The 14,528-nt window shown below is 45.3% G+C and overlaps 1 protein-coding gene across 3 annotated transcripts in view; it reads left to right on the top strand.

Annotated features, from left to right (window-relative positions):
- Positions 1–14,528, top strand: part of TENM4 (teneurin transmembrane protein 4) — a 368,675-nt gene that overhangs the window by 187,541 nt on the left and 166,606 nt on the right. For all 3 annotated transcript variants that reach the window (XM_088018017.1, XM_028116004.2, XM_088018018.1), the window contains 2 exons: positions 4,759–4,973; positions 6,606–6,816. In XM_088018017.1, the coding sequence (XP_087874143.1) occupies positions 4,759–4,973; positions 6,606–6,816 (426 nt within the window). The remainder of the gene's footprint in view (positions 1–4,758; positions 4,974–6,605; positions 6,817–14,528) is intronic.

Below are 14,528 nucleotides of genomic sequence, written 5' to 3'. Positions count from 1 at the left end.
GTTTACAAACCCCTAAAATGCAGTGCAGTGCTGGAAAGTGGTCAGCATCAAAAGCAATTACTATGACAAAAAATACATCAGTCTGGAAAAACAGAGGACAAAGCTTCCTACAGTTTATGTGAGACCACATGGTTCTTAATTTCTTTTGCCCTGGTCAAACCAATGTCTACACAGTTTATGTTTTTAATTGTAATGTTAAAAATCTGCTTCCTTAGACATATCTCGAGGGCAAAAGTCTTTAACACTGATGTGAGTACATATTTCCTGTCCCTTCTGCGGGTATCAGAGAGGAGAGCTGATTCCAGAATTAAGATTACAGCCCTGGTTTACAGAGATGGGAGAGGCAATGTAACATGATGGAAAGAAGATAAATGGGCCTTGGAGCCAGATTGTCGAGGATTTGAATCCCGGCCCTGTTAACTCATGCTGATTACTCCATCTTCTTTGGCCTTTGTTTCTGCATCTGTAAGAACCAGAATGGTAACACCTCAACAAATGTACTTCTTTCTCCTCATCCACTCAAATCCCAAGCCATTCCATGTCAGTTATTAGAATTTCAGAAATCCAGACTAAGTAGTATTTTCCCTTCAAAGACCCTGCAAATAATTGGGGCATTTTTGAATATTTTAAAAGGATATATATTCTTTAATTATACAAATGAAATTTATGATGAGCCCAGTATTTTAAATGTTCATCCTGTCAAGAGTCACATCAAACTGCAATTTACGCTATATTTTCAAAGTTGCTGTTACCATTTCGGGGTGTCACGGAATGGAAACCAAATATGGCAGCTTTTTTAAGTAAAGCCACAAGAACTTATGTTATGCATTAATGGAAAAGAGGGGGGAAAGCATTGAATAAACAAGCATTTCTGATGGTTGAATTGGTAGGCTTAGGGATAGCATTTTCTTCTTTCTGCAGTGAAATCAAAATTGCCCATCAGTTTAAACCATGTAAATTGCTGCACGCCGGCTCAGCTGGGCTCTCCAAAATGGAACAGCTTATTTTGATAACCAAATAAATTTCCAGCAGTTGCTAAGGAAACTAAAGGATTCTTTGTGCAAGTTACTGCATTGAAAAGAACCAGAAAGGTGGAGGGAGGGGGAGAACGTTAGTTGATTAGGAATTCAAAACCTGTGTAGATGGATCTCGGGTCGGGAAAGTGAGGACTATGACTGGGAAGTGCATGGAATTTCAGTTCTTCCAAGTCTTCCTGGTTTGGCTGAGCCATCCAATCATTTCCAGTAGTTTGTTGACTTTTATAGGCGGGATTGCATATTTGTATGGCCATTGCTAGAGGAAGGCTGAATCTGTATATCTTTACAAAGAACAGGACTGTTACCAGTAAAACTTGCCTTATGAAACCTGATCATGCTCCTGGGGGTTCCTCATTCTTAGTTAAGCTCTTGGTATTGTTTATGTCTCTGGGGGCCCCCACTAATTGTGTAGTATCCTTTTTAAAAATGACTTGAGACACCAACTCTTGCCCTTTAACTCTGGGTCCTGTTTATGGGTTCCTACTTCATAAAAATTGTCAACTTTTTGTGCCCCATGGCACTCAGTGGGCCTTGGATCTACCTGGCCTAGCCTTGATGGCTAGTTAGCCTGCTGGGACTGTGAGTTAAGTTGGACTCTTGGTCTTAAAGAGGGTCAGTGCACTCTACCACCACTGAGAGTATCTTTGAAGAGTTTTAATTAACCATTTATCAATTTGATGCTTTAAGAAGGCATAATAAATGAAGAGAAACCCCAAATGGCTTTATCTCTGAATGGTTTCTTAAGTATTCTGAGCCTCAGTACATAACATCTTATTAGTGTGAGAATTAACTGAACCAGTGTACATAAAGGGGCCCAACGTATGGTCAGAGCAGTAAATGAGAGCTACCACTACGTCTACCTTTATTACTATTACTACTGCTGCTCTTATTGCTGTTGTTGTTGTCAACATTATGATTTTCCAGAACGTAGGTAGGGATAAAAAGAATTTTATACACAGGACTCTTCTCCCCCGACTCCCTCCTCCCTCTACCATCTCTCATTCCTCTACCACTGGTGGATCTTGCTGTGTAGTGGGAAAGTTCCTATCCTAGTGCTCACTGCTCGGCGCTCAGAATTAAGAATAAAGAGTCTTAGGTTGTAGGATCCGGAAAGAGGAAGGCAGGAAGGGGTGAGTGTGGCTTCACTCTGAACAACTGCTAGACCAGTCAATCTCATGTCTCTTCCCCACCAGACAGAGGTACTCCATGGGCTGTAGCTCTTTCCCCTCCGAAGCCCCCATCTCATCCCTCTGTACAGTCCAGTGTGGGGACCACTGGGGACCAGAGTAGAGGAATGATAAAGGTTAAATCCCTAGATGGGGATCCTCTTTTCCCTCAAAAATATCGCCTTTCGGCTGGGCTGTGGTCCCTTCAGGTGGCTTGGCACGAAGGTCACTTTTGACCTGAAGCCCAAGTGGCCCTCACAGACTCAGCCAAGAGAGTCAAGGTCCTGGTGAGGGGTGTGCCCTAGAACAGAATTTACTATTTTTATTTGATTGTGTGTACATACAAACGATAATTATTTTCTACCATTTGGGCCCACGTTGGTGAAATACTAGAATGCTAGAAAAGAATATTCCCTTTTTACCACTCCCTGGGGTAAAAGCCAACTTATTTGTGCCTCTGTGGCCGGCAGACCTCTGGAGAGAGTCTCTGGGCTGGCCTCTGACCTGTGAGGCTCAGAACTTAGCAGAGGGAATAGCTGTCTCTTAAAAACATGCTCACTAGAGGGGAAAATGAAGCAGGCAGGGTGCTCCCAACAGCATGCCAAACTGTGAGGGAAGCATTCATTATTTATTCTCAGACATAGGAATTATTTGAATGCAGACAATTCGGAAATCCCATCAGCTCTGACTCCCACCTACTCACAAAGGAAATGAGTCCTTGGAATTAGCAGTCTCGGGCTATTACTATGCAGTTTCTAGGAGGAAACTCATAGTTCTGCATCCTTGGCAGAATTAGAAGCTAAAGGGTATGCTCTTTTCTTCCTAGAATACAAAAGAATTGTGGTATCAGGAGCCCCAAATCAGATAAGAACGTGAAAGTAATTCTCTTCCGTCCTAATGCTTTGTGAATTTGGTTTCTGTCTTGAACTTTGAACCACAGTGTGGTTGTTTGTGTGTGTCTACATTTTCAAGGTAAAAGTCTGGGGCACATTCCTTCCATAAAGGAATCAAATGCAAGCTCTTTCCTATGCTAATGACAGAATACTAGTGGTGCTTTTATTGAGAGCATGCATTTTAACTTTTTTTGTTGGCATATTTTTAATTAAAATAACATTTAATAGTTCGAAGCTAAAAACCTGATGTTTCTGCCTAGAGTTTATAAAGGAATGATAACATATGGAGAAGTTTAACATTTAAATTGAATTTTATTATTTAAAACAGTAAAATATTTTATGACTACAACAATGCCCTGCCAAGCTCCATTTCAGCATCAAATGTGCTTTGTAAGGAATCTTACAAAGCTAGGGGGAAAAAGACATTTTAATTTCTTATTCCCCAAATGCTTTTTATAAAAAAGTTCCCACAAACGTGTTTTCTTTACAAATGGATTCTTGTTTTCTAAAGTGTCTCTTCGAACATCTCTAACAAAACACCAAATCTTGGAACTAGGATACCCAGGGGGTTTATTCCTTATGACAAATAAGGATGTAGTCTGCTGGCTTGAGTTTGGCTTGTCGATGTCCTAAGGGTTTAGGTCTTCTAACATCCCTGTCACCTCCTTCTGTCCCCTCCCAACTCCTCAGAAGGCTGATGTCTGGCAGGAAGTGGGGTTTATAGTTTTCACATGTGAGTGTGCTTAATTACTAAACAGAGGAAGTTTGATAAGCCGCCTTCTTTCCTGATAGTTCGGGTGCCCCCAGAAAGCTGTCAGTCTCCTGACTGGTGACAGAAAGGGGCAAGGGACCAGATTTCTGACTCTGTTCCCCGCAACCTGCAGGGTCAGGGACCTGGGTTGAATTTCCAAGTATGTCATAGGCTTTGTGCCTGAACTTGAGAAATTCCCAAAACTTTACAACCCCCCCCCATTTTAGCACAAAAACGATATTCAAAGACCTCCATCCCAGACTCAGAAGCATTTTTTTAGAAGTATTCCCTCCCTTCAGAAGTACCCCCTCTTTCATCTTCCCCAACCCTACTCCTGCTCCCAACATAAATCCCCATCTACATGTCTTAGCCTCAGAATTTGGTTTCCAATTATGCATAAACATGTAAACTTGTAAAATACCTCTTCCACTCAGATCATGCTTCCCACAGCTAGGGGAACCATTCTGAGTTGGAAATTTAATAACACCTTGTTCGCACTATCCTTCCTATTTTAGCGTACATGCTTTTACACACACACACACACACACACACACACACACACTCACACACACAAGTTATTCTCCTGTGACCGCAAATGATCATTTTGGGGATCAGAATATATCTTAACAAGCTGTGGAATTATGCAGTATACAGATGGCCCTTTGGGAGGACCCATACTGCTTTGGAAGAATGCATATTTTTAGCAGAACAATTTGAGCATTACTGGGGGAAAAAAAAGTTCTGGATGTTCTTACTCCTCCTTGGGGAGTGGGGGTGGGGGCTGGCAGTGGAACATCGTAGAGAGAAGCACAGGAGACACAGGATCGTCCTGCAGTTCAGGGGCTCTGACCCCACGTGTCACTTGTGGCTAACTGTGCTGTCTTTGTCTTCCCTTCCCTGTGTCTTGGTAGGAAAGCCCAGTAGTTTCTTTCCAGAGGACAGTTTTATAGACTCTGGAGAAATCGACGTGGGGAGACGGGCTTCCCAGAAGATTCCTCCTGGCACTTTCTGGAGATCTCAGGTGTTCATAGACCATCCTGTGCATCTGAAATTCAATGTGTCTCTGGGAAAGGCAGCTCTGGTTGGCATTTATGGCAGAAAAGGCCTTCCTCCTTCACATACACAGGTAATCAGAACGCCACATCCCCTGCTGACCTCCGGGAGCTCCTGCCTCACACCTTAACCTGAAGTCAGGAAGCCTAATGCTTGTACCCGGAGCCTTGTGCTTGAGGGGCATTTCATGTATTTGATAGCCCATTCCTCCATTTGCCCTCTCTAAGACCCTACCTTTCTGATGAGTAGGGTTCTATCCCTGGAATTTTTTAAGAAGAAAGAATTTTAGGAAATATTCCAATAGCCTTTCTACTATCACCCAGTCACCTATGTTAAATGATCCAAGAAATGTAACTTAAGGAGGAAAGCAGGCACTTTAGAGTCAGACAGACTTGAGTTTGAATCCTCTCATTATCAGCTAAAAAGCCTCCAGCCTGGTACTCATCCACTCAGCAAGTTTCTAATCCCTCCAGTGGCAACACCGATATCCACTTTACAGGGCTGTTGTGAAGAATCTAGAAGAACATTTTATAAGGCAGCTAGTGTAGGATCTGGCTCAGAGTACATGCTACTTCCCTAGTCTCTTACATCCCTCTGTCCTTTGGCGGTTCATGGTTACTCTGACACACGCACACCAGAAACACCGGACAACTCATCCAGGATGACTGACCTGTTACGAGTTGTGATGGCTAAAGAACAGACTTGGTAAGGTGAGGTCCTCCCAGCTCTGGGGTTGGAGTAACATAAATCAGACGTTCCCAGGCCACGTGCAGCCTGCGTAGCCCCAATCGTTATGGAAGATTTCTAGGTGAAAGCTACATAGATGTATTTGCTGATGGTAGAATCGCAGGAAAATAGAGCCTTGGCCCCTTATGCCTTTGTAGAACAGCAATCCTAATCGCCTTCTTTGGACTTCATTTATACATGAAATAGAATAGACACGTTGGTTTTTTTAGAAGATAGGTAGGTGGATAGGTGGATAGATAGCTAGGAGACAGATAATTGCTCAGTTTGCTTGCTGGTAGACCAGTAGGACTTAACCACCTACCTGTTGTTAACACCGCATGACTGACTTAACCCTCGAGTCTCACACTAGCAGGCTCGGGTCAGCCAGCAGTGTATCTGACACAGCATGTAATTATTGATAGAATTTTGAGCTAGTCCAGTTTAGTTCCCCTAAGACTGCTCCCTGAAACTGGAACATTTAGAAAGGATCATTGATAACAGGAAGATAGATAGAAATCAAATTTTCATTTGTACTTGACTGACATTTGAGGCACATCCAGCGCTCCAGTCCCAGTCCTTGAGCCCTGGGATCCCCACCATCCCTTGCACAGAGTTGGGGTGAAGTCATTAAATGGCCGGGTTTCTGATCACAACATGCCCACCGTTGGAAAAGCATATTCGTCTTGGTGCAGACTCAGCCAGATGAAGACTGCCCACATAGACACCAAATTAAAGAAAAATGAGACTAAAGAAAAATTCGCCAATTATGCTGCACTCAGCATAATCTGGAGACTATTACCATGTAAAACAGGGGTCTGGGGAGGAGTCAAAGTCGGTTGATCAACCTTCATGTGGCTTTAGCCTTTGTGCCTGCTCTCAGGTTGGGTTTCTCGTGTGTGCCCCAGGAGAAGTGTGAAGAAGGAATCTAGCGTTGTGGTGAAGCAGACACACTGCTAATTAGGCGCTCTTTGTACTTCAGTTTGACTTTGTAGAGCTGCTGGATGGAAGAAGGCTCCTGACCCAGGAGGCACGGAGCCTGGAGGGACCTCAGCGCCAATCTCGGGGAGTCGTCCCCCCATCTAGTCATGAGACCGGCTTCATCCAGTATTTGGATTCAGGAATCTGGCACCTGGCTTTTTACAATGACGGAAAGGAGTCTGAAGTGGTTTCTTTTCTCACCACTGCCGTTGGTAAGGAGCCTCCAGCCCCTGGGGCCTGTGGGATCTCGTCTCCTTGGGTGGAAGGACGTGGGGGATTCTGAGGATTGGAGCCAACAAGGGAATATGTCTTGCCCACAGCTGTAGATGCCACCTGGAGTCCGGCATGAGTCCATCCTGACTGGCTTGCTGGACGGGGATGGGAGTGGGGATTAGGGACATGAGGGAAGGGAGGAATGACAGGAGGGGCCGGCAGGCCATTCTGGGCTATTGCCCACTGCCTTTCTTGTGTTAACTGTGGACCAGCTGCTACACTGAAACCAAGGGGTAGAATTGCCAACAAGACAGGAACCCTGTCTGACCAGCCACAGGCAACATCTCTTCTTGTCATTTCTCTCTCTCACCTGCATTTGTCTTTATAGCTTCCTTGGCTCAACTCATTGATCTGTGATTTGGATTTCTGTTTTTGAGGTGTGTGTGGCTTTTTGTTAGTTTGTTTTGCCTTTGGAGCTAACAATCCCTGGCAGTTGAGAAAAGAAGATGAAGGCTCAGAGAGAGAATGAGAATAGCAGAGCGAAGGTCCGGATGAACAATGTGATCAGTCAAGCTGGGGTTCTGTTGAGAACAAGAGACATCTTGGTCTCTGACAGAGAGCGATCTCTGATGTTTGGAATCGGGCTTAACACCTTCTCTGTCCCTCGTCATGAAAGAGGGCCACAGCTCTCCGTTCAAAGTGAGCCCCTGGGCCACCCCACAAGCCTGCTGGTGTCTGGTGAGCCTGGAATTTCTCTTCTTTACCCGCACATCCCATAGAATTCGTCTCCTCCTTAGATAGCCATAGGACATAGTGGTCTCAGTGGTTCAGGTCAGAGAACATTTATTCTCAGTTTATACTGGAAGCATTATGACATAGCCTGAAGACAAAATCCCCTGCAGGAAAATAAAACTTACAGAAAATAAAACTCCACCAGCCAGAATGCTTGGACACAGGGTTTCTGCTTAATGAAAAGCTTTATGTGGTATAGGGTTCACCTCAAAACCCTGTCTCAGTCCTTGGCTGGGAGTCTCTGTGACATGGAAAACAGGAATTGAATAAAAACCTCTGAATCTGGTCCTTGGTCCCTAAAACTCCCACAAAACCCTGGCTTCTCCTTCTAAACAGCCGTCATCATGTTCAGGCCCTTCTCCTCCCATTTGCAATTTTGCCATTAGTGTCGAGGCAGAGACTACCTATCCCATTAAATGTGGGCATGGTTTGTACCCTTCTGCTGTCCCTGCAGGCTCCGTGGTCTCCCCTCCTGGCAAAGTGAGGGCAGTGGAGGCCGTCTGGCTACATCAGCTCCCAGGGAGGAGATGGCGCTTTGTGCATCTGTGATTTGGAAATGTCTGCCCTAGCTGCTGGTCTCTGAGGGCCTAGAGGCTGAGAACTTCAACATAATTTTCTCTGCCCCGCCCCCCCGACACCCAGCCCAGGCCCCGACGGGTGACTCAGCGGATAAGGCTGTGAGCCAGAGCATGGCACTCCCGTCTGCTCAGCCCCCTGCTGCAGCGGGGTGGTGAGCTGGAGGCTATGCACACAGCCCCATCCCATCACTGGAGAGCCAGTTGGGGTCCTTACCATCAGTGAGGCTGTCACTCTGTGGGGTTTGCCAGGCTCCAGACCCTGTTCCTTTTCTCCTTCTGGGCACGGTGGCTTCGTTTTAGCAACAAGGATTATCGAGTCATTAGCGGTACCTGAGGTAGAGCTTCACAGTCCCACAGCCTGACTTCACTTAGGCACAGCTCACAGTCATGCTTGATCAGAACCTAGTTCTCTTACAATCAGAATTCTTTATTTTTAATAACTGAGCATAAATGTGAAAGGATATTAATATAAATCCCCAAAGAAAGCTACTTTTAATTAGGATGTGCCTCTCAGAGAAGTAAAATGTAGGTAGAGTTGAGGTACCTTTGCCAACTCTTGGCTTGTCAGGGCTTGCTAACCTGTTTTGCCATAATTAAGGCGATGGTCTTGCTTTTCCCTCTGGTTCTCCTGTTCTTAGTTTGATGATGAAGTCGGCCTTCACCTCCCTTAACCCTGTAATATTTTTTAGAGCAGATAGGCTATCCTGTGCGTCTCAGAATTTTATGAACGGCTTGGTGTTTTGTTAAAATATAGATCCTGCTTCCGTAGGTGGATTCTTAGGTTCTACACTTCTAACCAGTGCTGCTCATCTGGGGACCACATCTTGAGTAGCAGGGGTTTATGGTATCTTAGGAATGGTCTCAAACACTGTTGTGCAAAGCATGACCCAGGAAGCCGGCTTAAAATTCAGATTCCTGGACCCTTTCCCCAGGAATTATGACCCGCTAAGCCTTAGGTAGAGCCCAGATAATCCTGATTCCAGTGGTCTGTCAGCTGAGCTGTGAGAACAAATGCCTCATGAGCACTGCTTTCTCTTCCTTCCTCCCCTAACCGCCCCACGTTAGCTCTGTGACCACAGTCAGGTCACCTCTCTGAGCCTCCTTTTTCTTATATGGAAAATGAGATAATAGTACTCTGCAATCCCCGCTGTGAAGATTAGAGCAGATCCAAAATGCCTCACACGGGCTTTAGCCCTGTAAGCACCCGGTCAATGGAAGTTGCTACTATTCTCTTCCACCTTCCTTCTCCTTCCACCTTTCTCTTGCTGCCTTTTGGACTTATCTGTCTTCCTTCAAGCTACAGTGATTGTTTAATGAATACCTTTTTTTCTTTAATGCAAAAACAGACGATTCTAATGTTGCTATTAATCCCTCTCTCCCCAAGGGTCCGTGGCACTGAGTCTCAGCTGTCTGTGATTGTTACCTGTGAGCTGTGAGTTGTAATTTGTCTTGGCAGGTTAATTAAAAGTTTGGGTCTTGTTTTAGTGAACTCATTATGGTCCCAATATACAACTGTAACTCTCAGGTTTGCTTAACACACAGAGTAGAATATGACCTTCCCTTTCGTTACATGTTGAAATGCAGATCTAGAATTTAAGAAGATCTGAGATGTCAGAATCCAGAGTTTTTATGTCTGTTTGTAATTAAGTAGCAGGAGAAATAATTGCATTTAATTTAACAAATGGCTCTATTGTGTACATTTGTGCTTTTCCCTCCATTTAATGCAATCCAGCTGATGATTTTAAATTAAATGAGTTTATCTTCTGCCTTGAAAAAAATCTAAAAGCACTTTAATAACTGTATACATAAATACGTACACACAGAAACCTGATGTTGACTGAGCTCCCTCTGAACTGGATACATTTACATTTACAGACACACACACACACACCACTGAAACTGAGCAAGTTTTAGAATAAAACAGGGCAGCTGCTTTCAGAAAGAACAGTTTTTCCCTCCCATGTGGAGATCCAGAATTTGAAGGTAATGTTATTTCTGGTCCTGGCTCCCCTGGGTGTGGGTAGCCTTGCTGACCCCAAGTATTGAATGACGTAGGTGGGTATATACCAGTAGCTAAAATATAATTCAGTGGTGCAGTTTACAAAGGGCATTAAATATATTCTTTAAGCCTCTAGATAGTGAGGTGATTATTCTTATTTTTACAATCACCCCCTATTGCAGAGGAGGAAATTAAGGTTCAGGGATAGCAAGAGAAAAGCTGGGGCTTGGATTTATATCTGACCGGCTCCAAAGCTTGGGCTCTCCCTTCTTTAGCAATCTGCCTTCTTCCCAGGATCAGGTTTCTGCTTGGAGTATGACACTTCTCCTTCCCACCTATTTTTTCATTCAACACATAGAGCGTGCCTACTGTGTGTTAGGGACCACGCTTGGCTCTTTGCTGTGTGTGATTTAATCCTCACAAGAACCTTAGACACTACGTATGTTGATCTCAACTTTACAGTTGAAGAAATTGAGGCTTGGAGAGTTTAACTGGCTTGCCCAAAGTCGCGTAGTTATTAGTGCGGGCAGGGCTAGGATGGCAACTTGCTCTCCAAATCCTATGCTCTCCCCACTCTGCCCCACAGTAGCTTACTATTTGCTATGACATTATTAAATATTTTATTTCCATTTGTAGTATATGGAATTTAATTTCCCTTTTATTAACTTGCTTCCAATATAACTAAGCATCTTACATTAGCCCAGGAAGTTTCCTTGCAAAATCATTAAAAAGACCATAGGAGGGGAAAAAAAAAAAAAACCTCACAGCATCCAAAACTTTAAAAATAAAAATATCTTCATATGCATTGCTTGCAACCCCCAGACCTGACAAGTCCATGTTGCAATGTTTTGGGTGTCCAGAGAGCATCTTATCTTTTAGTTTTGGTTGATGCCGAAGCATAAAGGGACAGATCAAGCTGACGTTGTGGCCATGGTGAGCCAAGCTGGAAAATAACAGAGATGCCCCACAGTGGATTTAGAGACACAGAGAAAAGAAATGAGAATCATTGTTAAAAAACATAGACCCAGCCGTTTTTACGAGAAACATGCCCTGGTCTTCCTGGTCTAGGACATCAGTACGAATTAAAGAGAAGAATCCTTTTGTTCATGCCCAGGCAGGTGGCTGCTGTAAATGGACCCATGTCCAGGGACTAGAAGCAGATTTCGTCCCTCTCTCCCCCGTTCCCTTCTTCCTTCCTTTCTCCAGCAAATAGTGCATTCCTGCCTTTTCCCCAGTTGGAGATACAGAGATGGTAGGACATGGTTTCTGGCAAAAGTAGCTCGTGGTCTGATGAAGCATGGACACAGGAAGTGTCTCCAATCCAGGGGAAGGAGAAAAAAAGGTCACTTGTGGAGTCACTGGTCAAAGTGCCACGGGGGTTGGAGGAAGGCAAGGGCGTGTCCAGCTAGACGGGTCAGGGAGGGGCTCTGGATGAAGTAACATTTTGGGGGGGGTGCAATTGATGAGTTCATTCCAGGTAGTAGGAACAGCATGAGCAAAAGGGAGGTATGCAAAAACTGAATGCTGGCTATAAATAGCCAGAAGTTCTGTTTGACCAGAACGCAGGATGCCCTGGGAGGGTGGATGGAGTTGTCAGGGACAAGCTTGCATGCTTCCCTAAGGCAGAGTTCAATTCTGCAGGTATTAGGTGCCACTGCAGGTTTTGTTTTTTGGTTTTTTTTTTAAGATTTTATTTACTTATTTGACAGAGAGCGAGACAACGAGAGAGGGAACACAAGCAGAGGGAGACGGAGAGGGAGAAGCAGGCCTCCCGTCGAGCAGGGAGCCTGATGTGGGGCTCAACCCCAGGACCCTGGGATCATGACCTGAGCCAAAGGCAGACGCCCAACGACTGAGCCACCCAGGTGCCCCACCACTGCAGGTTTTTGAGCAAGGGAATAAAATGATTAGAGCCGGAGGGTTTATCTTATGGGGTCCAGAACAAGAGCTCATTAATTGATTGAGCTTTGTGATTTCATGAGAAAAAGAAGGGAGGGAAAAGGGGAGCCGCAAAGCACAGAAGGTCTGGGTCAAGGCCCCTGGTGGGGTTCTTATTTGCTGTGCCTACACCCCATTCCTCTTTCTCTCTAGATGTGAATAGAGGCTTTCACATGAGTTTCTATCTCTCTTCCACGGGTAGTCAAAACTGGGTCCTTGATAATCTTCCAGAGACCCCCCAGACAGTACCATTTCCATACTTCCTTTGCTCTGATCACACAAGACTGCTGTTCATTATTAGCCTCTGAGTGCCTTTGCAAGCAGCTAGAGAGAAAAAGCCCCAGCATCCTAGAATTCTACCTTGTGTAAAAACCTGCACTAGTTCAAAGAAAAGACTAAGAAAAGTGATTGCAGAATGATTTCAGTTTTTAATAAGCTCTGCCCCCACCATTCCCCATATTCCCTTCCTCTGAATTATAAAATATAATACAGCGGTGAAGTATCGAGGTCTCTCAGTAATCAACTAACCTTCTTGTAAATGACATTGGCAGCACTTTGTGAAATTTTCGCTGGAAACCCATCTTTGGAAAAGTGCCCTGTGAATTCACCTCTCCCTGATAGCAGTGATTTATTCAGAGCAGTCTGGTATAAGTGGAATGAAACCGGAGGCCGAGGGAGCGCTCGAGCCAGCATGTTGGGGACAGACTGTGGCAGAAATCCATTTTCATGGCAGACAGCTCAGAGCATCAGAGGGCTACATCTGCAGACCGGGGACTAGCCCCACAGGCAGCTGACCCTGCTCACCGAAGACGGGAAGGAGGGCAGGGTTCCCCCCCGCCCCCCCCCACCCCCCCGCCCCCCCCCCCGGATCTGCCTTGGACTGCTAAACCTTCTGAATTCTCTGGGACCTGAGACCTCAAGGGCAGGAAAGAAGAAAAGATAGCTCAAGGACACAGTAGGTACCAAGCAGTAAAGCTCGGTCTCTGTGAAAATGGTTAGAAATGTGTTCCGTGTGCACATAACAACATCCCTGCTAGGATGGCCTGTCAGTGGGGCTTTGGCGTTCTCATGCATGCTCCCAGGCTAGGGTGTCCATCTGGGGCCAGGACAGCACCCAGTGGTGGAATCGGGGACCTGGCTCTTTCCACTGCTCGAGCCCTGCCGTCCTCAGCTCTGGCTGCTCTTTTCATGCTTGCCCCCTTGTGGTCCCAGCCTGGCTGCTGCAGTGGCATGGCTCATCTGCATATCAGGCCCAGGAAAGAAGAAAGAGAAAGGAAGCAGGGAAGCTCCATTTTCCCTAAAACCTCCAGCTTACGTTTCTTTGGCACAGCTGCATCACTTCGACACTCAGAGCTGTGAAGGAGGCTGAGGAAGGGAATATTTGTAGCTCACCACATCAACACGCTAATCAAAATTAGGGTTCTCTGAGAAAAAGGGGAGACCAAGGTCTTCAGTGTCTGTCATCATCTTCACTGATCTGTTTGGTTTAGCAAGTGCCAACTGAGAGCCCCTTACTATGTGCCAGCCCCTAGCCTGGGCATTTTAGCTGCAGCCAGGAGGCAGACACGGTACTTGACCTTGAGGTTCTCAGGAGCTAGTATGTGAGGCTGAGAATAAGGAGAGGCCACCCAGGTAGCTGATGAGGAGGGAAAAGTCTTTGTTCAGTCTCTTTACAGCACCAAGGAACCAAGAACCTTTTTTATCACTCCTTGAAGCCCCTTGCATGATGCTTCAAAGGGGATGCACAGGATGAGCAAGTCCAGAGGGCTTATAGGCAGACCTAGACACTATGTTCATTTTCTCGTTCAACCAGTATTTACCAATTACCTTTTCCACACCATGACCTGAGCAGGCATCAGTGTCCATGGTATATAAAAAATAGTCATGCTTCCTGCCTTTATGTCATTTATAGACCTGCTTGAGACAGTTTGTGATAGTCTTGAATTTAAACACAGTCATCGAATATATATGTAAATATATAATGGTAAATGGTAAATACTCATTGTGGTATAGAGAAGAAGGTGCTCTGCGGAAACAAACAGGAGACTTAATTTAGATTGCTGGGGCAGGGGTAGGAATAGGAGTTGTTTAGATGAAGGTTAGGAGAAAGAATATACCAGCAGAGGCAAGAGCATGTGCAAAGGCCCTGGGGATAGGCAATAGCTGGAAGTGTTCAAAGAACTTTATGATGGTCCCATTGTGGGGTGTGGGGATGGATCAGAGGGCTAAATGATTTCAGGTGAGGCTGGCTCCTGGTACGGGGATTTAAGGTGGCATGTGAAGAGTTCTGTTGTTTAAACTAATCCTACGGGTAACAGGAAGCCACTGTGGGACTTCCAGCTAGCATGACTGAAAGTTTCTGAAGCTTTGGAGCTACGACTCCAGTGACGAGGCTGGGACAGGA

The sequence above is a fragment of the Eumetopias jubatus genome, unplaced genomic scaffold (assembly GCF_037043125.1).
Source record: "Eumetopias jubatus isolate StellerSeaLion01/CBP00866 unplaced genomic scaffold, mEumJub1_p1.0 scaffold_13, whole genome shotgun sequence".
Taxonomy (NCBI): domain Eukaryota; kingdom Metazoa; phylum Chordata; class Mammalia; order Carnivora; family Otariidae; genus Eumetopias; species Eumetopias jubatus.
The sequence above is the reverse complement of the archived record's forward strand: the minus strand, read 5'-3'. Positions and strand labels throughout refer to the sequence as shown.